At 51.2% G+C, this 25,890-nt stretch overlaps 1 protein-coding gene across 2 annotated transcripts in view; it reads left to right on the top strand.

The window, feature by feature from the left end:
- The window catches only part of MED27 (mediator complex subunit 27), a 203,458-nt gene continuing 177,852 nt past the window's right edge, over positions 285-25,890 (top strand). The window contains 2 exon segments of one of the 2 annotated variants that reach the window (NM_001001644.1): positions 285-551; positions 3,000-3,144. In NM_001001644.1, the coding sequence (NP_001001644.1) occupies positions 349-551; positions 3,000-3,144 (348 nt within the window). In that variant the 5' untranslated portion in view covers positions 285-348. 2 annotated transcript variants of the gene reach the window in all.

The following is a 25,890-nucleotide window of genomic DNA, read 5'->3' as shown; positions in this document are numbered from 1 at the left end:
TTTATTCCGTCTACCCCATGGACACTTTATTGTTCTGAGCAATTCCTTTCCATGTGACTCCCAAGAGTGCAAGTTTGGGGAAGCAAGGGAACTTTGTGTATTTCCTTGTCACCATTAGGAGAGCCGAGAGTGCAGCCCGACTTCCTCAAACCCGGGTGATTACTTCCCTGGCCACGCATTCGTTTAAAGTGGAAACCCTCTTTGGGACAGTGGCCTCACGAACCACCCGGTGAGCCCGGCCCGGCGAGAACTACATTTCCCAGAGTCCATCGAGGACTTGCGTCATCAGTGGGCGCCGCCTTTTGCTCGCGGAGCCGGCTTTGTAGGGCCGGCTGTGGCGGCGGCAACATGGCGGACGTGCTGAGCGTCGGCGTGAACCTGGAGGCCTTTTCCCAGGCCATCAGTGCTATCCAGGCGCTGCGCTCCAGCGTGAGCAGGGTGTTCGACTGCCTGAAGGATGGTATGCGCAACAAGGAGACGCTGGAGGGCCGGGAGAAGGCCTTCATTGCGCACTTCCAGGACAACTTGCATTCAGTCAACCGGGACCTCAAGTAGGTACCGGCTGAAGGGACCGGGGTCGGGGACCTCCCACCCTGTCCCGACCCGGCGCGAGTCTCCTTAGTCCGCGGCTGCCCTCCCTTTTCCTTGCTCCCTCGCTCCCCCTTCCTGCTCTGCCCGCCCCTCGGGGCCACCTCATCCTCCACCCCCGCTTTCCCGTCTCCCTTGTCTTGGCGTCCTGGTCCTGGCTGTCTCCCGCCGCCCTGGACCCTCCTCGTGCTCCTAAGGTCCCTCACGAGGGGACATGCTCTGTCCAGGAGCTTCCACGCCTCGTCTCAGCGTGGCAGGGTTCTCACCTGTGGGCCCTCTGTGCCCCGCCGTCTCTGATCAAATAACCCCAAGCAGGACCTGCTCAGCGCTGCCCCAAACCCAGGTGCACTCCGTCTGATTGGCCCTAGCTTTTTCCTCCCCGAACCGGGAAGTCATCAGTTCCTTCCTACCCCATCCCCAAACACGACAAAACAGGCTTTAATCTTCCTCTTTTCCCCTGCCTCCTCTGAAACCACCTGATCAGTACTTTCATTCCCACTCTCTCTGCTCCCGTTCCTGAGACCTCATCTCTGCCTTAACCAGCTTAATCACTTAGGCGTCAACCTCCCCCTGCCTGCCAGCAGTTATTAATTTGTGGTCCTCTACCATCAAGGGTGGTACATTTCTTCTTTTTCTTACAAGTCACCTTCTTTACGTCTACTTTATAAGTGAAATGCAGTGAGAGGATGTTTGTAAACTGCCTGGCACTTAGTAGTCACTTTTTCCCCCGGCCTTGCCCTTGGCATGTGAAAGTTCCCAGGCCAGGAATCAAACTTGCGCCACAGCAGTGACAACGGCCAGGTCCTTAACCCACGGAGCCACCAGGGAACTCCAGTATGCACTTTTTAATTGGTCAGGTCCTGAACTTGCCTTCCCTGCCTTATGGGAGTCAGTCCTATCCAGGGAGGTTCACATATCAGGAGTTTTGTCTTTGACCTCTCCGAACTGACCTTAGCATGGGGGGAAGGCATTTGGGGAGCTAGTCATCCTGTGATTTCTGGAGTGGTTAGGCTTTTTTTTTTTTTTTTCTTCCTCTCAACTTGGTTTCCTTAGTAACCAGCTGGAAGGAGGAGGTAGAATGGAAGAGGAGGTGGTGATCAAATGATGGGAGCCTCTTTTTATTTTATTTTATTTCGAAGTAGTTGCCATTCTTGTTTTGGGCGAAAGCCAGGGAATCACACACCCCTCCTCAACTCCCACATCCACTTGCTGTTCTCTGGCGCAGTGCCAGTTAATACTTGCCTTGCTTTGGGGGCGGGGGGAGGGGGGCGCACGGGCTTTTCTTCCCTTGGCTTTTCTTGGGAATGTTCAGGATGTTTTAACCCTTCACCATTTTAGAAAGTTGAAGAATGTCTACATCGCTTCTCTGCCTTCTTTATAATATACATATGACATATATAATATAACATATAATCTTTATAGAGCAGTGCCAAGAAGAAAGTGGCTGAAGATTCCAAAGTGACGATGGCGTGAGAAGCTGTTCCTGGAGAGTCTTTTGTTGACACTTTGGGACTGGCCTCTCAGGACGTGCTCCTGGAATGTGCTTTTGCTGTTGGCTCCTTTTCTCTAGCTTCTCCAGTTTTCCTGCTAGGCTGAAGCGTTGTTTGTTTGACACAGCCCCCTCGGTGTGGTGTCTTCCCATTCCATTTGTTTATTTTATCTCTTCTTTGTTTTGTTAAGTTTTACCATCTGTGAAGCACCACATACAAATCTATCTCTCTGTGAACCATAATCATCATTTATTCAGGTACTTGCTGTTCTGCCAAACGAAATGATCTGTACGTGGGTCTGAAAACTCTCAGTGAGAAGTGGTGTTAGGCCACATTTCAAAATTCCAGAAAGTCCCCCCTGCTTCCCCGCCTCCCGTGGAGAAGGATCTGAGTTGTTAAATCCTGATTTTAGGAGTCTTCCTGATTTCCTCGCTCTTAACTCTTGCTCCTCTCCTTTGGAATGGCGCCAGAGAGCTCAGTGGTAAAATAAGTCCCCAGTTAGGGGTTCTCCTACATGTCCCTAGATGTGCTGACCTTTCAGAAAGAATTTCTTGGCGTTCCCATTGTGGCTCAGCGGCAACAAACATGAGGTTGCGGGTTCGATCCCTGGCCCCAGTCAGTGGGTTAAGGATCCGGCATTGCCGTGAGCTGTGGTGTAGGTTGTAGACGGGGCTCGGATCTGGCGTTGCTCTGGATGTGGTGTAGGCCGGCAGCTACAGCTCCGATTGGACCCCTAGCCTGGGAACTTCCATGTGCTGCACCTGTGGCCCTAAAAAACAAAAAAACCAAAAAAACCACAAAGATTTTCTTCTTGAGGGACTTAGAGCGAGCCGTTTGAAGCACAGCCTTTGACCAATGGGATTGGCTAACAACTGGCGGTCCGTGGACTGGGTTGACTGGCTTTGTCTCCTTCCTTTTCAGTGAGCTGGAACGTCTGAGCAACTTGGTGGGCAAGCCTTCGGAGAACCATCCTCTCCATAACAGTGGGCTCCTGAGCCTGGACCCCGTGCAGGACAAAACTCCTCTGTACAGTCAGCTCCTTCAGGCGTACAAGTGGTCGAACAAGGTAAGGGGACGTGTCTGCCAGAAATGGAGCCAACACAGGGCAAACAGGTTTTCTTACCTTTCACAGACACAAAGCGAGGGTACGTTTTTTTGTTCTTGACTCGGCACTCGGCGGGGGGTTGCCCAGGTGGGGGTTTGAGACTTTTCGCTCTGGGATATGTAGTCCTTTGAAGTCTTTGAGGATGAATTGTGATGCTCAGGTAATTAAATCTTTCAAAAAGTTCCCAGTGAGGTGCGCTGAACCTGGACCCTGGGTGTAGGGAGCAGCCTTTCTGAACCCCGAGACGTCACATGCCGGATGTTGTGGTATGTGTGTGGTTTCCCGGGGAGGACTTCCTGGCCTTTGTCAGATCCTCGGAGGAGTCCCTGAGCCGCAGAAGGTGGGGGGGCTGGTGGTTTCCATGTGCAGCCGCTCACAGTGTGTGTGTTGCTGGACTGTCTCCCCGCCGTCGACGGAAGAGCCCCGAGTACCGCTGGGCAGGTTATTCTCCTCGACGCTCCGCCCCAGCTGGGGGCGCGTGTCTGAAACACTCTCTGTAGGATTTATTCTGCATGGTTTCCTGCAGCAGGCAGGCCTGTGGCGTAGACCCCAGGACAGCTGCAAAAGGAGAATGAGGCTGTGGTGTAAAAACAACAGAACAATTAGGCTCATAAGCCTGGAAACAGGTAGTCTGTTTACTCACAAGTTTCTATTGTTTGGGTGCTATGGGTTGTGTGTGTGTGTGTGTGTGTGTGTGTGTGTGTGTGTGTTTCTTTCTCCCTTTCCTACTGATAGAAAACTAGAATACGTGTTTGGAACGATTGTGGAAGCTTTCCTTAGGAGGCTACGCCCCCCCCCCAAAGAGTCTCGCTCTCACGGTTACTGGTTGTGAACTGCCTACCCCTCCAGTTCTCCATCACCCCTTTCCTCTCTTCTGTGGTTCTTTTCCCTTTCAGATCTTAGGGGACAGATGAGTCTCCACAGTATTGCCAGGGTGTAGAATTTTTTCCTTTGAATTTGTCTGTGGGAGTATTTGATATTCTTTGGATTGAAGTAGAGCCCTGGCAGCTGAGTCGGAGACTCAAGGAGAGCTGGTTTATCGGGGGCATTAAGGAAGAAGCTTGACCCTCTAAACTCTGGGCTGCTGTGGACAGAAACCCACTTCAGTCTTGAGGATCCGGGTGCCCAGGTGGTGTGGGGTCTGTCCCCCCACCCCCCGCTGTGCCTGATTCCCTGTGTTGCCCTCATGTCTCCGAGGGGAGGTAAAGACAGGCTGGCAGTGGTCCATTGGTATGGTCCTTCGACCAGGTGATCCCTAGGTGTGCGCCCCGTTGGGCAGCTGGCCCCTCCCTACCCAGATGGTTCTTTGAGTTCTGGGGGTGGGGTCTTCTCATTGCCCAGTGCAAACCTGCTGAAGCCCAGGAACTGCGCCTCCTTGGAGTCACGTAGAGGCAGGAGGGGGTGCGGGCAGACAAGATTAGAGGCATCTGTTGCAGTAGCCGAGGCCAGACAGGAGAATATTCTGGTCCCATGCAGATGGCACTGCCCTCTCAGCCTGTCCTGTTGGAACGTCCTTGTTTTCCCAGAGGCACACTTGGGCATCCTAACAAGAGTTTCCGTGGTGACTGGGTGGGGTCAGACCTGTAGGTGCGTAGCTTATTTCTGCTTGGGCTCCCGGTACAAAGTCTTGCTTTTTGGTGTTTCCTGTGGGTGATGTTTTTGGAATAGGCTCCAGGGATGGAGACGTTTCAGTGGTGGGAAGATTAGGCTGATCTGGAAACCCTGAGTGCCCAGGACTCCAATGGAAGGGACTGCTTTAAAGTTGGAGTGATGGCGTTCCCTTTGTGGCTCAGCGGTAATGAATCTGACTAGTATCCATGAGGATGTGGTGTTGCCATGAGCTGTGGTGTAGGTTGTAGACGCAGCTGGGATCTGGCATGGCTGGGGCAGGCGGCTGTAACTGATTTGACCCCTAGCCTGGGAACTTCTACCTGCCGCCCATGTGGCCCTAAAAAGACAATAAATAAATAAAGTTGAAGTGTTGACACTTAACTTTTTCTTTTTTTAATGGATGCACCTGCAACACATGAAGTTCCTGGACCAGGGATTGAATATGAGCTGCAGCTGCAGCCACACTGGCTCCTTTAACCCATTGCTTGGTGCTAGGGATCAAACTCAACTCTGCAGCAATTGAAGCTGCTGCAGTCGGGTTCTTAACCCACTGTGCCACAGCGGGAACTCCTACACTTAACTTTTGGATGACTGAATGATGGCGGTTTTAATTGCTTGCCAAATTTAATAGAGGATTAAAATTGAAGTCTCTGGAGTTCCCTGGTGGCTCAGTGGGTTACAGATACGGCATTGTCGCTGCTGTGGCATGGGTTTGATCTCTTGATCTGGCCTGGGAACTTCCACGGGCTGCCGCTGTGGCAAAAAAAAAAAAAAAAAATCCCCCTCCTCTTAGGTAGCTGAAAGAAGGTTGTCTTAAGGAAAAGAGACATGCATGTGAAACTTCTGGTTCTGGAGATGCTCCTTGCTCCAAATAGATGGAGACATGTAGCCCGGATGGTAAAACCCTGTACGAGCCGTGGCAGAGCTTTGGGGTTTGAGTCAGGTCCTGGCCTGGCGGACTCCTGTAGAGTAACTGCTCCTTCACCAGCTCCCTAGTGCCCGGGCCCCTAATATGCCCTTAATCAGTGAGGTAAGGATACAGTTGAGAGAGGTTTGGTTTATCCCCTTATTTTATAGCCTGGCAGATCAAGGCCCAGTGAACTGAGCTGCTCGGCGCTTCGTAGCTTGACTTGAATGGCCTTTCCTGACTTAGGTCAGAGTTCTTTCCTCTAAAGCTTGATGCTGTTATCCAGGTGGCTTCAGGTTTTTGACTATAGCAAATGTTTTTCCCCCTAACCTTCATCTTAGGAGCAATTCACATGTTACTCACGAGTCTGTGTCGCAGTTGACTAATTTGTGGTGGTTTACTGAAGGACGGATCCGCAAACACAGGGTGCATGTTCTTGGTACATGGTCTTCAAACCATCACGCTGGGCCCGGGCAGACATCGCTAATCACCCTCTGCACTCTCCTTCAGGCAGACATCGCTAATCACCCTCTGCACTCTCCTTCAGGCAGACATCGCTAATCACCCTCTGCACTCTCCTTCAGGCAGACATCGCTAATCACCCTCTGCACTCTCCTGCGGCGGCCACTCTGGGCTCACAGCTCTGGGGCCTGTTCCTCAAAGGTGGACTGGGGGGAAGACATTCTTTTAATTTCTGTTATGGTAGAACATGTCCTACTTGACTATCACTTATTTATACCTTATCTTATTCCAGAAGGCATTTCAGGTAGATTGTAAGGCTACTGAACCTCAGACCTTGAAAGAAAAGAGGAGAACAAGGGTAAGGATGCCGTATGTACACTTCGTTCTTTCTTTTTTTTTGGTCTTCGAGGGCCGTACTCTACAGAGGCTCCCAGGCTAGGAGTCGAATCGGAGCTGAAGCCACCGGCCTACACCACAGCTCACAGCTCAGGGCAGTGCGGGATCCTTAACCCACTGAGCAAGGCCAGGGATTGAACCCCAGTCCTCGTGGATATCAGTTTGGTTCGTTAACCACCGGAACTCCCTTATATACATTTCTTTAATAAACTCACGAAGTTACCCCAAGAAATAAGCCAGTATTCTGATTTCCAGCTGGGGATATAGGAGCAGCAAGCAATGGGATGCGTTTATCTTGCTCCTCCTACAAACGAAAAGAGCTTTTTAATTGAGAAATCTTTCATCATTCATCATTTTACCCTCAAAGAGCTGAAAGCAGTAAGTGCGTTAACATGTTAAGTGAAGTTCGGGGTAACTTGCCAATGTCAGCTTTCCGCACTGTTGGCTCAGAATTGGAGGAAGTGTGGGAAAGGCTTTGATGCCACCCATTGTGTGGTGAATGTTCTGCTTTATGTGCTGTTGACCATAGAGAGGTCTCATCCATGCCTAATGACTAATTATTTTCTTTAGGGGATTTTGTAATTTTTGTAAAGTCAGTTGGAATATTAATTACATGGTAGTTGGCATAATTGTTAGGATAACACATTTAAAAATTAATCTAATCTAATGAAATGATGTCAAATTGCCGTGAGCAGCACTTTCCCCATGCTGAATTGGGGAAAGAATTATGCACCTATAGATAATTGTTCTGCAGAAGGGCTGACAGGCTTCCTTGATGAGGGCAAAAAATAATTGGCATCAACGCTGTCCTTGCTGAACGGTAGCAAATGTAGAATTTATATCGCTTGTTGTGCTCAGATATGCTGAGGGACTGAACTGATTCTGAAGGTCCCTTTCCCAAGGTTTCCAGCATCCTGCCACCAGGCTCTGATTTCTGGCTTTGACTTGGTTCACTGGTTTGTGGCAGGGGGCTGCTTGTGTATTTGCCCAGAAAGGGGACGAAGACTCCAGCCTTTCCCTGGTGACGTCCGAAGCAGCAGGAGCTGCAGTGTCACTTTCTCCTGGGGTTGGGAAACTCTGGCTCTGAGGAGCGGGCTGCCAGCAGCTTTTCTTTGTTTTTGCATGCTTAGATTTTTCGCTCTTATTGGAGAAAGAGTGACTTTCTATTCCAAGCACATCCAGTTGGAAGGTCCACTTTCCTCTGCTCCACCCTCCCGAGCTCTTCTTACCAGAATCTGATTACTCGGTGGCTTTAAGTTACTGTAACATTTCCGTCTCGCTCAGATCCAGCCTCCAAGGTGCTCCTGATGTTTTTGCGTCCAGGAGCTGACAGGGGCGGGATTGGTTAAAACGGCAACACAGCTTTTTCCTTCAGGGATCTTGTCCTCTTTTAAATCCCCGAGGACAGAGGCTGGGTCTGTCCTTAGCAAGGCTCCTGGTACACAGCGAGCATTCAGTTAGGACTCATTGAGTGAATGAGAGAATAAATAAAGGTTTTTCAGTGGAATTTTTACTTTACAGCCCCTTTGTGGCTTGCTTGTATTTTTGGTGACGTGCAAGAAGGGCATTGCCATTTGGGGCCATTACTGAGGAAGCTGGTTGTGCTCCTTGTAGATGAGAGAAAGTTCTGAGATCCTGTGATGGAGGCTGGGCTGGGGTCCCCGAGGGTGGGGTCCCCGAGGGTGACTTGGAAGGACAGGGAGAGGTCAGTTGGTGAACTGATGATAAGCTCTTCGAGGCTGAGGTTGGCAGTTTCACTAGTCTCTTGTCACTCGCTGTGCCCTTTCTAAGAGAACGGGGTTGACAGCCGTGCTCAGGAGGGGAGGGGCTTGGTAGAAGTCTTCTGGAGTTGACTGAGTCAGGCTAATTCGAGCTGCTGCACGGACGTCAGGTGTCCGTGGCAGCTGTTGTTTTGGCAGCGGTGCGCAGACTGTCTGGAAAGAGGCGAGTCAACTCCATCCTTTCTAAGGGGTTATTGATAACAAATTCCCATTCCTAGTGTTTTCCTTACCACCGGGCCCACCTCCAGCTTACTCGGGGAGCACAGATTCATTCAGAGCCCAATGAGGAAAGAAAATCCCTTAAATGCCCCCCAAACCTTAATCATCAGGACTTCAGACCAGGCATGTTCTGGATTGTGGTTATTAGCAGAGGTATTACACTTTCACCTCAGGCTGCCTTCATCGCCCCCTGTCACTCAGCACGAACTTGGCTGCCCCGGGGGCCCTGGACCCTTCCCCATCCCCCCCACCACACCTCAAGCCCAGATGTGATGGGAGCCATATGAAAAGAAGCAAGAGTAACACAGCCAACCAACCGACCTCCTGGGTTTCTAGATACTGTTGGATTCAGAAGAAAGGAAGGGACAGCCAGACATGTTGAGGCTTAAACGTCAGTTCTGGAGTTAGACCGCCTTAGGTACGATCCAGCTCTGCACTTAGGCTGTGCCTTGAAAATGTGAAGAGCTCATTTAAAGCATTGTTTCCTCTCTCTAAACTGGGGATCATACTTGTATCACCGTGTTATGGGGAAGATTCAGTGAAGGAATGCATGGAAGATGCCTTAGGATAACTCATGTGGTAGGTGCAGTGTAAATGGTAGTTATGACTGCCAGGCCCACTCAGGGTGCTCGTGTGTGTGCTCGTGTGCTCGTGTGTGTGTGTGTGTGTGAGGGAGAGAGAGATGGAGTGACAGGGTTGCTCAGTGCTGCAGAGCGCAGGCTTCAGAGCTGGACCAAGGCTCACATCCCAGCTCTGCCGCCCAGATGATGAGGCCTCCCAGACTGTGCCTCAGTTTTCTGGTCTCTAAAATGGAGACGATAGTTGTACCTGCCACAGAGAACTAATTTGAGACTCGATGAGGTGGTAGAAGTACAGCACTTACCTGGCGCAGAGTTAATATTCCCTGGGGGCGGCATTAGTACCTCGACAGGCAGCGGCGAGGACAGGCACCAGGCCGTGCCGACCTGTCTTCCCTGATTCCTGCTCTATCACACAGCCTCCCACACTCGACTCCAGTATATTCTTGTCAAATTCTACAAATTGGGGATTCAGCACCTCCCCCCCCCCCGCCCCAGGATAGGTATCCACAGTTCACACATTAGTATGAATTAGTGGGAGGGGGCTCCCTCTTCATAGCAGCCGGAGGTGGGGGCTGAGGGCTTGGGAGTTTGGTGAGGAAGACAGCTAACCAGGGGTTTGAGGCGGGAGAGGGCAGGGCGAGGGCCTGGAAGGAAACCATGAAGGAATGAGAGGACAGCAGGGACGTAGGGGACAAGGGCTGCGTGGCCCAGGGCAGACCCTGCGCAACCCCAGGAGGAATCTTCGCACTTTGGCACGAGGTGGACCTTGCTCCCAGCTCAGAATTCGCATTGCTGAGTAGTCCCCTTAGCGGGTGGGAAACAGGCCATGGGCTGGTCTGGGATTTCCGGCGTTGTTTCTTTAGGAAGATGTGTGTGTAAAACTAAACACTTGGGTTCTGTCCATTTTGTAAGTTGGGTGCTGGTTACCAGCAGGGCTCTGGTCGATGCTCCCAGCTTTAAGGCTTGGGTCCCTCCCTCCACCTCAGCCCCCTTCTCGGTCAGAAGGGGGCTGTTGGAGTTCCCGTTGTGGCTCAGTGGTTAACGAATCTGACTAGGAACCACGAGGTTGCGGGTTCGATCCCTGGTCTCGCTCAGTGGGTTAAGGATCCGGCATTGCCGTGAGCTGTGGTGTAGGTTGCAGACTCGGCTTGGATCCTGCATTGCTATGGCTGTGGCTGTGGCCGGCAGCAGTAGCTCCAATTAGACCCCTAGCCTGGGAACCTCCATATGCCGTGGGTGCAGCCCTAGAAAAAGGCAAAAAGACAAAAAAAAAAAAAAAAAAAAAAAAAACAAACCCAGAAGGGGGCTGTTGCGAGGGCTAATGAGTGTAATACACCTGAGGTGCCCAGAGCAGTGCCCGGTGTGGCGCGAGCGTGCAGCAGTGTTGGGCTGCTCCTCCCTCCTTTAGGTGCGCCTGGTAGCGCTTAATCAAGGTGGCGTGTGGTCAGGAGACCACTGGGCAGAGGTTTCAGTAGGCCGGGACGTGGTCCTGGCTGTCCGCTGTCCCCTGTCCAGCCGTGCCCGGGGCTCTGCTCCCCTGCCTTGTGGCTTCCTCGTTGCTCAGTTCAAGAGTTGGGTGCATGACCTCGCTCGGCAAGGAGTAGTGGGAACGTTTGTGCATTTCCGTGGACTTGGAGAAGAAAGGGTCGCTGGGGATTGGCGGAGGGCAGTTCTGTCCGGTTAGGTTTCTGAAGCACAGCTGGTACGTGTGCTGCTGTGTGCGCTGCAGAGCATCGTGGGAGACCCGGGAGAGAACTGCCTTCCACAGGTTCTCTGACAGCAGCAGCTGCCGGTAACACCGCGTCTAAGGGTTCATGCAAATCACGTGACATCCCTGTAATTCTGAGTGGTTTCCAGCCCAAGGCTTTGGCCTAATTCCACATCTTTATGTTCTCTTGTTAGTTGTGGTTTATGAAAGTTGTCACTTTACTGTGGCCTGGAATCAGCTTGGTGATGCCCTCATTCTTTTTCTCTGAAGGAGCAGGAACTCTGGAGAAGCTGCCCGGGCAGGCCTCAGAGGCCGCTGCCGTGCGTCGCACCACTGCCCTCCAGGAGTCGCTCTGTCCAGGCCTAGGGGACTCATCTTGCGTCTCTCTGGCGGTCTGACAGCAGCCTTTTCTGGGCTGATGAGGTCTGTGTGGTTTGCCCAAAGCCTGAAAAGGGGGCTTTCTCTCCTCTTCCAGGAGTGTTGGCTAGACAGGAAATGGTCCCTTGCCATTTTTCTTCCTGGTAAGTTGCACGCTGATGGCGGGCAGTTGTGAGGACGGCATGTGTACTCCCTCGAGTATTCGGCACGGAGCCTGGCAGTGACCTGTTTACCATCCGCCGTCCGTGTGCAGGCCTTCACGGTCCTGCCCCAGCCTCTAGTCCCTGCCCTTCCTACCTTCTTTCTAGGGAAAATCCCCAAACTTTTTATTATGGAAAGTTTCAAAATACACAAAAGTAAGAGAATTATGTAGTGACCCATTGTCTACTCAGCATCAACAACTAAGAATGTTTTGCCACGCTTGGCGTTCCCGTCATGGCGCAGCAGAAACAAATCCAACTAGGGACCAAAAGGTTGTGGGTTCAATCCCTGGCATTGCTCAGTGGGTTAAGGATCCGGCATTGCCATGAGCTGTGGTATGGGTTGCAGATGCGGCTCGGATCTGGGGTTGTTGTGGCTGTGGTGTAGGCCGGCAGCTGTAGCTCCGCTTAGACCCCTAGCCTGGGAACCTCCATATGCCGTGGGTGCGGCCCTAAAAAGCAAAAAAAAAGGAAGAATATTTTGCCACTCTTATTTCATTGCTCTCCACATCCCCGACTCTCTCTTTCAGTGGACGCTGAGGCCTGGAGCGTTTTAAAGTGATCGCAGGCATCCTGTCCCGATAGGTGAACGCTTCAGCCTTCGGCTTCCTTCCTGCCACTGTCCCTGCCCTTATTTTCGCCACTTCTCGTCGACAGACGGCATTGCGGTTCCCCACGGGGCCGGGGTCGTTTGATCTCGGGGTCCGTGCACTCGCCCTTCTCCTTTTTTTGTCTTTGGAAAACTTAGTTATTTTGGTCTGAGACCTCCTCTGGCGAGTCACAGAGATGTGCCCCAATCGGTGCCCAGGTCTTTACTCTTGTGACTGCTTTTCCCCACTCTGCCTGTTTGTGTTACCCCCACAAGGCGAAGCCTTGTCCTGTGGTGGGACCCGGACATTGGGTGTTATCGAACCCCTTGAGCCCAGGCCTGCTGGGCTAGAAAATGGGCCAAATACCAGTCGCAGAGAGTGGACCTGAGGGTCTGATTAGAAACTGTATACAAAGGTTCTGGATCAGGGTAGGAGTATAATGGCGTTTAATAAATAGTTGTGATTGCTAGGAGCTGTTCTGAGTTTGCCATAAAACAGTATCTGAATGGGGTTAAACGGAAGCCCCTAAAATCTTTTCCTTTCTCCTTTTTAGATCTGTTTGTGTTTCTTTCCTTCTGCTGTTGGCCTCACATGAGGTGCTGCAGCTTTAGTTGTGGCAGTCGTTGGGTATGGGGAGCTGAAAGGGAGAAGGTAGGGAAGTGAGCCAAGAGGCCTTTCCCCTGATTTCTCTGGCAGTCACATCGTAATCTTAGGGACCCCTGGGCGGGGCTCTGGGATTCTGGGAGCAGCAGCTGCCGTCTGTCCTGTGGTGTCGGTTGCTTGTTTGGGTTCTTTTGAAACAGTCACTTGTGTGTTTGGGAGACTCCAGCTCACTGCTCATCTAGGGCCTGGTGGACCTGGCTGCAGGTGCCCTGGGCCAGGGCCCTTCTCCTTTTGCTTGCTGACTTGACAAAGTGACCGAAACTCCCAAGACCCTCACTTCACCCTGGGGACAGCTTATTCATCCAGTAGTTCTGGCAAGTCAGTAACTTTTGTTGCACCCTCAAACTTGCCTCAGTCCCTGAGGATCAGAGGCTCTTTTTGCAATCTCTCTCTCTCCCTCTCTTTTTGGCCAGCCAGAAGCATGTGGAAGTTCCTGGGCCAGGGATCAAACCCATGCCGTAGCAGTGACAGTGCTGGATCCCTAACCTGCTGAGGCACCAGAGAACTCCCCTTTCTGCAGTCGCCAGCTTTGTTTGTGGCTGCTCTCCTGGACCCTCCTCTGTCCAGTCCCGAGGAGTCCAGTGCCAGGACTGTGCCAGCTGCTCACATCCCCTCTGGAGCGCCCCTCATCCTCTGAGCACATTCACTCTCGCTTCCTCCTATAGCTGTGCTGAAGCCCTGCTGCAGAGAAGCCTCCAGAATGACCAGGTGGAGCTGGTCTGGTCTGTGTTTACCCCCTAGGCTCTCGGGCTGGACTGATCACACTGCTGCGGCCGCCTCTTTGAGGTCTGACCCCGTTTCTCAAGGGGTCGGGGCTGTGGTGTCACCTAGGAACACCCCCCTGTCTGGCACATGGTAGATGCTGGTAATTGAGCCCCCCGCCCCCACCCCATGCACTCCAGGCCCTGTGCACCTCTGGCTGAGGGTTAGATCTCAAGGGGCCTCTGCAGTCGGGTTGGTACCCCTCTTTCTAAAGAGAGAAAGACTTGTCCAAGGCCATGCTGCCAGCCCTCCAGCTGGGACCTGCAGTGTTTGGCAGCCTGAAAAGGGAATGTCAACTGGAGGTCCAGAAAAGCAGGGCGGTTTATTCTGCCACTGAAGCCTGTTAAAGTATTGCCATTTCCCTGCGGTTTTGTGGCTTCTGATCCTGTGTCAGTGAAGCAGGAGTGGTGGGAGGGCCATGTGCCGTATCCTAGGGAACCCCTGGGGACAGGGGACCCACTGACAGCTGCAGTCTGTGTGCAGAGCAAGGCTGCATGGGGTCAGCCCAGCCACGGACACAGCTCGGGGCATTGCCTTGACCTCTGCAAGCAAAGCAGCCCCAGGCCCCCAGGTGCCTCGAGGGAGGCCCCCTCATCTGCTTTACGCTCCGATATGGTAAATCTGATACGAAAAATTGGGATCTTAGCAATAACTGGCATCTTTGCTGGGTGTGTCACCAAAGGCAAGGTCCTGCCTCGGAGCCCTTCCTGCCCCTCTTGGTGTGGGTGGGGACACCAGGGATGGCTGTGTGACGATAGGCACCACTGCCCACTTTTCCCCCTTTTAACAGGAGCTCTATTGGGTTCGTGGGATGCCAGCTGCTCTTATCCCCCTCCGCCCTGTTTGGATGGTTCTCTGTGTTCTAGGCTTGGAGAGTTACCTGGTGTCATTGTGTTTTTTTGTTTTTGTCTTTTTGCTGTTTATTTGGGCCGCTCCCGCGGCATATGGAGGTTCCCAGGCTAGGGGTTGAATCGGAGCTGTAGCCACAGGCCTATGCCAGAGCCACAGCAACTCGGGATCCGAGCCACGTCTGCAACCTACACCACAGCTCACGGCAACGCCGGATCGTTAACCCACTGAGCAAGGGCAGGGACCGAACCCGCAACCTCATGGTTCCTAGTCGGATTCGTTAACCACTGCGCCACGACGGGAACTCCTGGTGTCATTGTTATTTTCAGCTAGCAGGTTTCTCTTCTTACTGATCTGTTGTCAGTAGTTGAGGCCACTGAGCATCTGGGCTCGGCTCTCTCCTGACAACCATCCACGGTGGATTTGGAAGCAACAGAGTCTGCTGGTTTTGAGCGTGTGCATGCATTAGCAGGCGAGAAGGTGGTTGCACTTGCTATAAAAAGCTCAATCATATTCATTTCCAAACTGCTTTTGAGGAGGGTGCTTCGTGCTAGGAGATAGCTAACCCATCCGTCTAGTGCCTGTTTATTGAGCATCTACTATGGGGTGGGTGCCAGATGCAGGGAAGGAAACGGGTAAGTTCCCATCTTCCTGGAACTTAGTCTATACCCAGTTCTCGAACTTGATCAGAGTGCCCAAAGTGCGTGATTCCAATAATAATTCCTGACTCTACTGTTGGACTTTTTATCCCCTTAGTCAGTGGCCTCTCTGTGCTGCCCTTCACTAGTCTTTGCTGTCAGGAAGGAGCATAGCCCACTGCATGCTGCGTGACTTAATTGGCATATGTAACTTATCTAGAATGGTATTTGAACATAAAGGACATTTTGTCTTGCATTCCTGAGATCTTAAATATAATCCTGTTTTTATAGTTTGGTGCATTTTAATTCTGTCTTATGCTTAATGCAGATCTAAATTTATTGCTGTAATATAGGCTTTTCTGGTTGGTTTGCCCTTGGCATGTCGCCACTTTGCCCTTATCCTGTGGCAGCCTAAGGTTGTGCTTGTTTTAAGGGGTTCTCATTGGTTTCAAGAGGACACTAAATGTACATCTTATATTTGTGTCCAGAGGGAAAATACACTCAATCCATCAGGGTACTGACTTTCTTGCCATCACTGACCTCAGACCTGACCCAGTTGGACCCTTTTTGTCCTGAAAGGACTCTGTTCTTTGTGGTTTGGATAAAGGATTCTCTAGCAAAAGGTGCTACACATTGGTCATTCTGTTCTCTCTTAAATACCTGGAGCCCTGAGGACGATCTTGCCCGTGGGCGAGGTAGGCCCTGTGCCCTGGCCGGTGCCTCACCCTGGCGTAAGCTGGGGCGCACTGGGAGCACCATGTCCTCTCCATTGCCCCCCGCCCGCCTGGCTGTCCACCCATTCATCTATCTAGCTGCCCACTTGAAATCACACTTGCTAGTTCAGTGTGTTTCCCAGAGGATACGCTGATTCAAAACCCTGCATCATCCACGGTGTTTGTGATGAGAATTAGAATCACCGGGAGTTTCGAGAGACATTCTCCACCCCTGTTTCTAGGTGAGCAGAGCAGGAAAAGATGAAGCGACCTTGAAGAGCGTTGCTTAGGGATCAGGTGGAAGGGTCTTTTCCTTTGAGAGTCACTGCCATAGTTGCCGTAGATTACACTTCCTCTCCACCTTTCATCCTCTTACCTGCGCAATGAGTCTGGAGCCGCTTATTTTTCTGGGCAGTGGATGCACTTGGCTCAGGGGAAGCCCGCGGTGGGCGCTGGTGTCCTTCCAGCACTGGAAGCTCTCACCTGCTGTGTCCTCTACCCCGGAACCCTTCCCTTGAGCCAGTGAACTCGACGGCCCTCAGGCTTAGTCTGGATAGCAAAAATTCTAGCTCTCAAACACTTTAAAATGCTAAGAGAAGCCGCGGAAGATTACAGAGGCCAACACCTTTTTATCCTGATTTTTCCCAGCCTAAAACAGAGCGGTCCGTGTTCATCTTAATTGCTTGGGGGAGCTCAGACATTGAGACTTGCCTGCATTTCCACAGCAGCTCAGACGGCGTAACCACAGTGTCCTGCTGGGAGTTCACTGGATCCTCAGCCAAATCGCTCTACTTGGGGACCTGGGCATGTAAAGCCAGAGTGTGGTCACTTCCCAGCAAGGTGGCTTGTGGGGAAGGTTGCTTGTCCTGCTGAGACTTCCTCCAGATGCTTCTCAGTCACAGAGCGATGGGCGTGGCTGGCTCTCGAGGAAGGTTTGCAAAGCCTTCAGCTAGCAGAGTTGCTTCATTCTGATGCGTCGCAAGAGGGGAAAGGCCTCTTGTGAGCTTCCAGTTGGTTTCTGGTCCTAAAGGCACATTGACAATAGCTGCACCTGGTGTGGTCTGGAGGGAGGTTCCCAGTGACCGCACCTCCCCTATTCTGCCCCCCCTCGCCCCCCCATAAGGGGCCAGCCTCTGAGGATGGCGGTCACTTGGGAGCTGTGTCCAAGGGAGAGCTGGGAACAGTGGCCCGGGGGTGGGTTAAGAAAAGCTGCCGGATCAGTCCGCGGCAGCTCTGCCTCCTGGGTTTCCCTCAGGCTGCACATCTGCTGCCCTGGACCCTCACGCACCCAGCACTGGGGTTGCAGCCGTGGTTTCCAGTACGTGGCACGTGGTCGGTAGGTGTTCAGTGCTGAATGGGTGAGCACATGCCCCCAGCCTCCGTCAGGGCGTCTTCTCTCTGAGCCAGGACACTCGCAGAGGTCTCCTGACCGGCCTCCTGTCTTTCCCCGCATAGCGTCAGGGTGACCTTTCAAAGTGCAGCTTTGATCTCCTAAGTCTCCGGCTGGAGACGTGTTGGGGATCCCCGTTGTGCTCAGGTTTAAGACAGAGCCTGTCACGTAGCTCCTAACGGTCTGAGTCTGACTCCTGCGGTGCCCCAGCGCTTCGCCACCTTGAGGCTCTGGACTCAGCTTGCCAGCCCTCCTGCCCTCATGCTGTTTAAAGGGCCTGTTTAGGAGTTCCCTTGTGGCGCAGCCGGTTAAGGATCCGGCGTTGCTACTGCAGTGGCTCAGGTTCCATCCCTGGCCTGGGAACTTCCACATGTTGTGGGCACAGCCAGAAGAAAAGGAGAGCCCATTTAAATGGGCCTTACACCTCTTTTTGTTCGGCTAAAAGTCTCTCACTTTATTTTTCTGCCTTTGTTTATAGTCACATGCTTGGAAGGGTGTCTCCTCACTCCCCAGGTCAGGGTGGGGTGACCCCTCTGTGTACCTTTGCAGTCCCACCCATATGGAGGCAGGACTCGCCTTGGACTGCAAGTACTGGTTGCTGGGACTGGGGACAGGACGCTGCCCACCTGGTCCCCATTGCATTTTCAGTGTCCAGAAAGGCCTGTCAGGAGAAGAAAAACCAATGAAACACTTCCGCTTAAATAAGCAGTGTCCTTGTCTTTGGAGTCAGTGTAATAGTTCTGATGACTTTGTGTGTTTTGAGGGGAGGAGGCAGGGCCATGGGTGGGGCCTCAGGTCTCACTTCTGTGGAGGTTTGGGCGGGAGGCGACTCTAGGCACTGTTTCCTGGGTGCACAGCTGCTGAGCTGTCGTTACTCGGTGTGTGCGTTCTGAGCGTGGTCTGACTTACTGAAGGTTAATGCATATTAAGTTTTTTTTTTTTTTAACTAGTTTGGGGATATAAACAGAAGGCAGATTATCTTGATTATTTTGAGGCAGATATGAAAAGGGCAGAGAAAGGAGACAGGGAAAGTTATAAAGTGGTGTTTATTTCAGCACATGATAGTTTTTAAAGCATCGAGCTTCCTCATCTCATGCAGCTGGAGTGGCCGCATAGCCTGGTGTGAAAAAGCAGGAGCTCTTAGGCCACATTGCCTGCCTGGGTTCAAGTCTTGTCTCCTCTCTTTACTCCTTGTGACCTTGGGCAGCTTACTCCTGTTTTCGGATCTGTAGGATGAGGCAGGGGGTCGTATCTCCCTCAGGGCTATATTGTGAAGATCAAAAGTGTGTGCCCGGCTGTGTTCCCAAGCGTTTATCGTTTATGTAAGCCACAAAGGTGATTGTCTGCAGTCATATTTTAAATATATATATATATGTATATGTTTTCTATGCATGTATATTTAGGCTGACAAAGGAGAATTCCTAATCCCTAATTCTAACTGTATTATGCCATTATCAGGGTTTTTTTGTGTTATCTTTTTAAAAAAAATTTATTTTTTTGCCGCATCTTCGGCATCCAAAGTTCCCAGGCTAGGGGTCAACCCCATGCCACAGCAATAACCAGAGCCACAGTTGTGACAACACTGGATCCTTAACCCACTGAGCCACAAGGCAATGTCGCTTGTTGTCTTTAAATTTGAGTTGCTGAACCGTAACTTAGCCTCCTAAACCTTCAGGTCCACAGAAATGATCTCTGATCTTGGTCATCACAACAGTACTTATCCATCCCAGTGGCTTCTGCTGACACTTGGCAGAGACGTCATAGAAGTAATTTAAGCATTTGATTGGAGGAGGTGTTGAACAGAGCTATATTATATTCTGTGCCAGTCAGTTTTCCACTCCCTCCCACCCTGACTGGTGCTCGCCTGTTATTTTTATTTTATTTTTCTTTTTAAGGCCGCACCCACAGCATATGGAGGTTCCCAGGCTAGGGGTCTAATGGAGCTGTACCTGCCGGTCTACACCACGGCCACAGCAATGCAAGATCTGAGCCGCATCTGCAAGCTACACCGCAGCTCATGGCAAAACTGGACCCCAACCTGCTGAGCAAGGCCAGGGATCAAACCTGCATCCTCATGGATACCACGGGTTCTTTTCTTTTCTTTTTTTTGTTTTTTTTTTTGTTTTTTTTTGGTTTTTTTGTAATTTCTTGGGCCGCTCCCATGGCATATGGAGGTTCCCAGGCCAGGGGTTGAATTGGAGCTGTAGCTGCTGGCCTACGCCAGAGCCACAGCAACGCAGGATCCGAGCCACGTCTGCAACCTACACCACAGCTCACGGCAATGCCGGATCCTTAACCCACTGAACAAGGCCAGGGATCGAACCCGCAACCTCATGGTTCCTAGTCGGATTCGTTAACCACTGAGCCACATCGGGAACTCTGATACCACGGGTTCTTAACCCGTTGAGCTACAATGGGAACTACAGTGCTTGCCTTTTTGTTTTTTTTTTTAAGGGCCACACCCACAGCATATGGAGGTTCCCAGGCCAGGGGTCAAATCAGAGCTGTAGCTGTCAGCCTACACCCCAGCCACAGCAACACCAGATCTGAGCTGCATCTGTGACCTACACCACAGCTCACGGCAACACCAGATCCTCAACTCCTTGAGCAAGGCCAGGGATTGAACCCGTGTCTTCATGGATGCTAGTAGGATTCGTTAGCACTTAGCCAGGACAGGAACTCCCTGGTTTTGTTTGATAAAACACATACCGTCAAAAACTAGCTTCACAAAAGGTAAATATACTAAATTTGGGTCTGTGGTCAGACTTCTGTTGGATCCTGAATGTATGTAGGTAAGTTTTTCAGGAGAATAATCCCCAGCTTTCATCAAGGTCCTTTCAGGGGTCTGTGGCTCCCATAGTTCAGGAACCTTTGCCACAGAGAGAGACGTATTGTTTTTTCCTTTTCTCTTAAATTTGTATACAAGCATTTTATTAATAGAATATTTACACCGTTCTTACCGTACAGCACATTTTTTAGTGATGTAGCATGTTATATAAAAAGCTTGTTATAGACTATTCAAGCTAAGACGATACGGTTTAGAAGTCTGCCACATCAACCTTCATTTGTAATCTCCTACCAGCATAAAGTATAAAAAGCGCAATCTGGTAACAAACCTCAAAGTCTGTGAGTATTGCTGTTTTTATACTGGACCCTCACCCCCAGCTCCGACAGCCTCGGGTTGGGCGGACCCTCAGGAAGCCAGCCCTCGAGCCCGGGGCAGGGCTGCAGGAGTGCGCTGGGAACCAGTCCTTAGCCCTGGCTCACTTTCTGACTTGAGAACGTCTTTCCAAAGTCCAAACGTCCAGCCCTCACAGCTTCACCCGTCCTCATGGTCCCTCGCTCCTGTGGTCCCTCTCCTCTGGCCTTGACTTACTTTCTTTCTTTTTTTTTTGTCTTTTTGCTATTTCCTTGGGCCGCTCTCGCAGCATATGGAGGTTCCCAGGCTAGGTGTCCAATCGGAGCTGTAGCCGCCGGCCTACACCAGAGCCATAGCAAGGCGGGATCTGAGCCGCGTCTGCAACCTACACCACAGCTCACGGCAACGCTGGATCCTTAACCCACTGAGCGAGGCCAGGGATCGAACCTGCAACCTCATGGTTCCTAGTCGGATTTGTTAACCACTGAGCCACGACCGGAACTCCCTGGCCTTGTCTTTCTTGCCTCAAGTGTCCGTTAGTGCTGCAGCAGTCCTTAGAGATGCAGAAAGAAAAAAAGGAAATGTTTGAGATAGTTGGTTTGAAAATTGAATTTGGAAGCTGAGTCGTGTCTCGTGATTGGAGAGTGGAACGGGTTTCCTGTGGAAGCTCAGAAAGGGTGACACTTGGCTGAAGGCGCCAGAGAAATGTGACCGTTGAGTAGGTGCAGTGGTTCCAGTCAGAGGGCAGGAACCTATGCTGTCCCCATGTGCCCCATCTCGCTTGGCCTGCATAGAACTTGCTTTATAACACATCCTTATCTTAGGGTGTAGATGCAGCTGACAGCCCAAAGGACCACAGTGGCATTTTACCACTTTGCGGCCAGCTCTTCTCCCTCGTTCCTTTGACCCAGCTCCTTGGCGCTGTGTCTCTGCCAGTGGCCGTGTGTTTGCCTTTTTGCCAGACTGGGTGTTGCTGCATCTTCATCTCAGAGCAGGGGACCTGCTTTCTAATCCTGCAACCAGTCTCTACACATGGGATCATGTTTATGCTAATCAGTCGGTCTTTTCCTAAAGAATGGACACAGTTTTTGTTCATTTGTTAATAGGTTTTCTCCCTGAGTCTCCTCTCCTCCCCAGCAGTGTTGACACATCTAGATTGATCCCAGGCTCTGTGGTTTGTTCACTGGGTGACCTGGGGCAGGTCGCTTGGTCCTTGAGTCTCAGTTTCCACATCTTTAAGTGGGAATAAAAATTGTTCTTACCTTCTTGGGTTACCAGCATGAAGTAAAGAACTTAGCCCAGGGCTCAATAGATGTTAGGTCTTAGGAGTGTGCTAATGGAATAGATTAGCATGGTTCTAATTTATTGATAATAACCTGACTTCCAAGTGAGGGGCTTGGGTGAGAGGAGAGTGTCCTGTCACACATCTTGGCAGACCGGCGATGTTGCTCGAGCCACGTGTTGGGCTAGGCATGTTCAGGGCCATTTCCCCTCGGTCTTTGCTTTCCTGAGGATTTATTTCCAGCTGTGATGTGTAAATGGCTGTGGGTGTTCAGGCTGCAATGGAGCCTGGGTTTAAAGCTCCCATTGTCATGGCTCAGCACAGCCCCACCCAGCCCACGGAGCGTGACTGCCTCTCTTCTGCCCCTGTCACCTGCCAGTTCCGACCTGGGGGTTGTGGCACGCAGCCTTGGAGCTGCTGGCAGATTGGCCTTAGGAGAAACTAGGCACTGGAGCGTGCCAGCACAATTTGTACTTTGATGAATTTATTTAATCTACCTATGTTGTATCAACCTGCTAGGATAATTATGCACAAGTTACTGTTTCAACCTGAAGCCTGACGGGGTTTAACGGAGCCCCGTGCCGGTCTGCAGCTTGTCTTGAAGTCATTCCAAGCGGTTCTTTTCCCTCTTCCCTCCCTGAGATTCGAGCCTCCACTGCTCTGGTTTGAATTAGAGGCTTTTAAGAAGGAAAAACACTTGTTTGGCTTCTGATCCCGCAGCTCTTGTTTCCCTCCTGGAGGACTGTTGGCTTTCATCCTCGCATGTGAGTTGTGTTTCATTTTTCTCTGATGTCTCGAGGACGTGAAGCCCACCGCTGCCGGTTCGTCTTTGGAGATGAAGCGGGATTTCCAGAACTGGGCCGTAGTGGGCTTGTTCGTTCTTTTCAGGGTGGGAAGGGGGTGTGAATGGTGAGGGCGGCACATTCACCACCTGGCCTCTGTCTTAGTGGCTGTCAGATGCCATTGCTTGTAAGACGTGTCGTTGTCGTGTGTACCACTGAGCCAGAGCGCTGCCGGCGATCATCTTCAGATGCGGCTCCATCTCCTGAGGTTTTGGAATAAGTGAAATATGATATATCGATAATGGAGCTGGCTGCAAAATCCTTCACTTCTGATACATTTTCACCGAAGTTGCAGAGATGTGGATTTAGAGGTTCCATTTTCGTCAGTGTCCTTCACATGACCTTCCAGTTGCTTTAAAAAAAAAAAAAAAAAGGCAATAGATTTTGCCTCTGTGCAGTAGGAAGAGGGGACCAGAATCCTTATAATATGTATTATATCATGTTTTTATAGATAACTTTCAAATGATCTCATTCAGCATATTTTCAGTTAGCCTCATATTAAGAATTTACTCTTATATTGGTGACTAAATCTCATAACATTCTTAACATTAAGAAAAAAACACACGTTGTCGCTTTTGATATTTTTCTCCTTGAGCACAGAATGATTCATTGTATTCGTGGCCTCAGTGGGGGCCACAGTCATGACAGCTTCATCATTGTCGTCATGGAGGGGCTGAGAAAGTGTGTGTGGGGGGGCATGGATTGTTTGGTGTCGGTTTCTGCCTTCAGGGGCTGACGGGTACTCAACTCAGGGAGTCTTTACTTCAGTGAGTAATGCTTGGGATCACCTGCTGGAAAATCCCAGACACAGGCAGAATTTTCTAGTCACCAGCTAATGTAATATCTGAGAAATTGAAATTTGGGCCTCCCGTTGGCTTCACTATGCACTTATATTTATCCTGGAGAACGTGAAGTTCTGAGGTCCTACCTAAGTCATTCCTGATTGTGTCAGGCAGAAGAAAACTGGCTACAAATGCAAGTGAATATTTAAGTTGCCATCCTGAGTGTTCCTTGCAGCCCAGCTGTGTTCCCTCTTGAAGGAACATCCAGCACTTTCAGGGCCCCTGGCGCCATCCCCACGTGTGGTTCCACTGTAGAAATTGCTCACGGCAGCCCACGGGCTCCCGGCTGAGATCTCATTTGGACCGCCCAGTGCCTTGCACAGCAGGCCAGTGAAAGGGTGGTCCCTGCCAGTTTGCTGGTGAGGATGCTAAACCCTGGTGCCTTGGTGCCTTGCCTGAAACCAGACAGTGCAGAGGTGCTGAGCCCTGGGCTCTTTCCGTAGTCCCACCCCCTCCCTCTCCCCTTAGAAGTGGATGAGACCCAAACACGCCCAGCACTTGAAGTTGTCCTGCTCAGTGGAGTTGGCTGAGGGTTCCCTCGAGTGATGCAGGCTCATGTTTACCTTGGCCTTTGTCTCGGCTCTTTTGGTTGCAAGGAAGATTCCCTTGAGTTCATGTGAGCTAAGAAGGGGGCATTTATTGGGTGTGTTATGGGACCATCGGACAGGAAATGGAGCCTGGCCTTCCACAAGGCTGGCACTGAGAACCAGAAAGCTGTCAGGCACCGGAGCAGTGCTTCTGCCGGCCATGGCACTCTGGAACTCACTGGTCCCTGTCCCTGCCTCTTTGGGCATCTCCATCAGACTCTTCTGTCTGCCGGTGGTGCACTGGGCCGGCAGCTTCGTGGCTTTGGAGCTGACATCACCTCTGCTGAGGTGAGCAGTATGGGCTGGATGAAGAACCTTTCGGCTCTGCTTTCCATGAGGGAGTCTGGAGTCAGCCGGCTCTTCTGGTCGGATGAACGTGCCCGTGGAGTTGGGGCGGCACTTCCAGGGGAGGAGTCATGCCGTGCCAGTGCAGAGGGCCCCCTGCACTTCGAGAGTCCTCAGCACGCTGTCCCTTCCGCTCTTTGGCTCGGAAGGTCAGGAACGTGCTCACGCCTGCTTGGAAGCTGGCGATGTTTTCACCCAGCCGTCGGCACGTTTGCTGGGGTGGGAGATGGGTTAGCATCTGATTGTTTACCAGGGCACCACCTCCCAAAGCTGAGGTCTGCTCCTCCTCTTCCCTGTCATGATGGCACCGACCAGGAATCCATTCAGATGGAGGAAGATTAATCTATATTTCTCACAGGAGCAGTGTGTGTTGTAGGACTAATAATGAGCTGTGAAAACTGCCAGTATTTGTTCTACTTAATGAAGTTACCTTAATGAAGGCATGAAATAAACAATATGCCATCGTTATTGTGATGGAAATGGGAGCGCATGTTGTGTCAGTTACATTTGAGGGTAAAATTGCCAAGTTAGCTCTGCAGTAATACGACACGAAGATTGAGCACTCGGGCTCCATCTGATGCCAGGGTCACACTCTGCCTCTCCCCAGTCCTTCCTGGGTGCCCTGGGGGCAGACGACTTAGCCCTTCTGTGCTTCCTCAGGGTGAAGTCGGCCTGGCTGTACAGCTGCCTCAGTGATTGATATGCCTTGAGCACTTAGAGTGGTGTCTGAGGGAGGGCTGGAGTGGGAGGGTGGGGTGAGCAGATGCAAAGTATTGTATGCAGAACGGATAACAAGGTCCTACTGCAGAGCGCAGGGAACTCTAGTCAATATCCCATAATAAGCCGTAATGGAAAAGAATAGGAAAAAATATGTGTATAACTGAATCACTTTGCTGTATAGCAGACACTAACACAACGTTGTAAATCAACTACACTTCAGTAAAATAAATTTTAAAAAAAGAGCGGCGTATGGCATGTAGTAAGGGCTGTCTCCATAGCGTCAGATGAGGTTTTGCACTCTGTGGATTTGATGATACTGGCTGCTCTGTTGACACCAGCGAACGGATGGATAATGAGGCCCTCCCTGCATTGATTCCAGTCCAGGTGCCTTACTCTTCCTGATGTTCTGTCTTGGAAGCAGCTTCTCAGTGCTGGGAGTGAGCGTAAGTCATCCTAAAGGCAGGTTTCATTTGTGGTTTGGAGTCTGAATTGACCCACATCTAAATCCTTCTTGGTTTAATCGTCTTTGCTGTCCTGTTTGATCTTGTAAATATTAGTTTTGTCTGCTTGTACTTGTGGTTTTCAGTGGTCCCAAGGTTAATTACTGTATTTTGTTTATAAAATTCTCAAAGAAGGCGAGGCACTTCATGAGGGACTTCCAGAAGCTCACTCCTGCCCTAGGCCGGCAGACTTGCAGTAAAACTTGATGAGCATTAGTCAGAAAAGAATTTCCAGGTTCTTCCAGATTTGGTTCATGCCCTTCCTTCAGGAAGTACTGGGTATGTAGCTATTTTGCACCTTTTCCTCCCAAGTGAGGAGCCCCGGATCTTGTCTCCTGAGAGTGCTTGGGGCAGCCCTGGTATGATGGTTTAGGAAATGTTTCTCGAGGGCCTACTGTGTGCAAAGCTGTGTGCTGGACTCTGAGGACCTGGACCTGCGTTCGCAGGGCTTGCAGCCCAGGGAGAAGTGAGCTAGCACACAGAGCTGCGTGGCACGGAGCAGAAGGTCACAGCCACACCGAAGGCACAGCCGCAGGGCCTCTGAGGCTCTTCTGGAGGAGACGACCCTGGTCGGTACAGCCTAGACGACGAGAGGAGAGGCT

This window comes from Sus scrofa, chromosome 1 (genome assembly GCF_000003025.6).
Source record: "Sus scrofa isolate TJ Tabasco breed Duroc chromosome 1, Sscrofa11.1, whole genome shotgun sequence".
Classification (NCBI taxonomy): domain Eukaryota; kingdom Metazoa; phylum Chordata; class Mammalia; order Artiodactyla; family Suidae; genus Sus; species Sus scrofa.
This window is presented reverse-complemented; position numbering and strand designations above follow the sequence as displayed.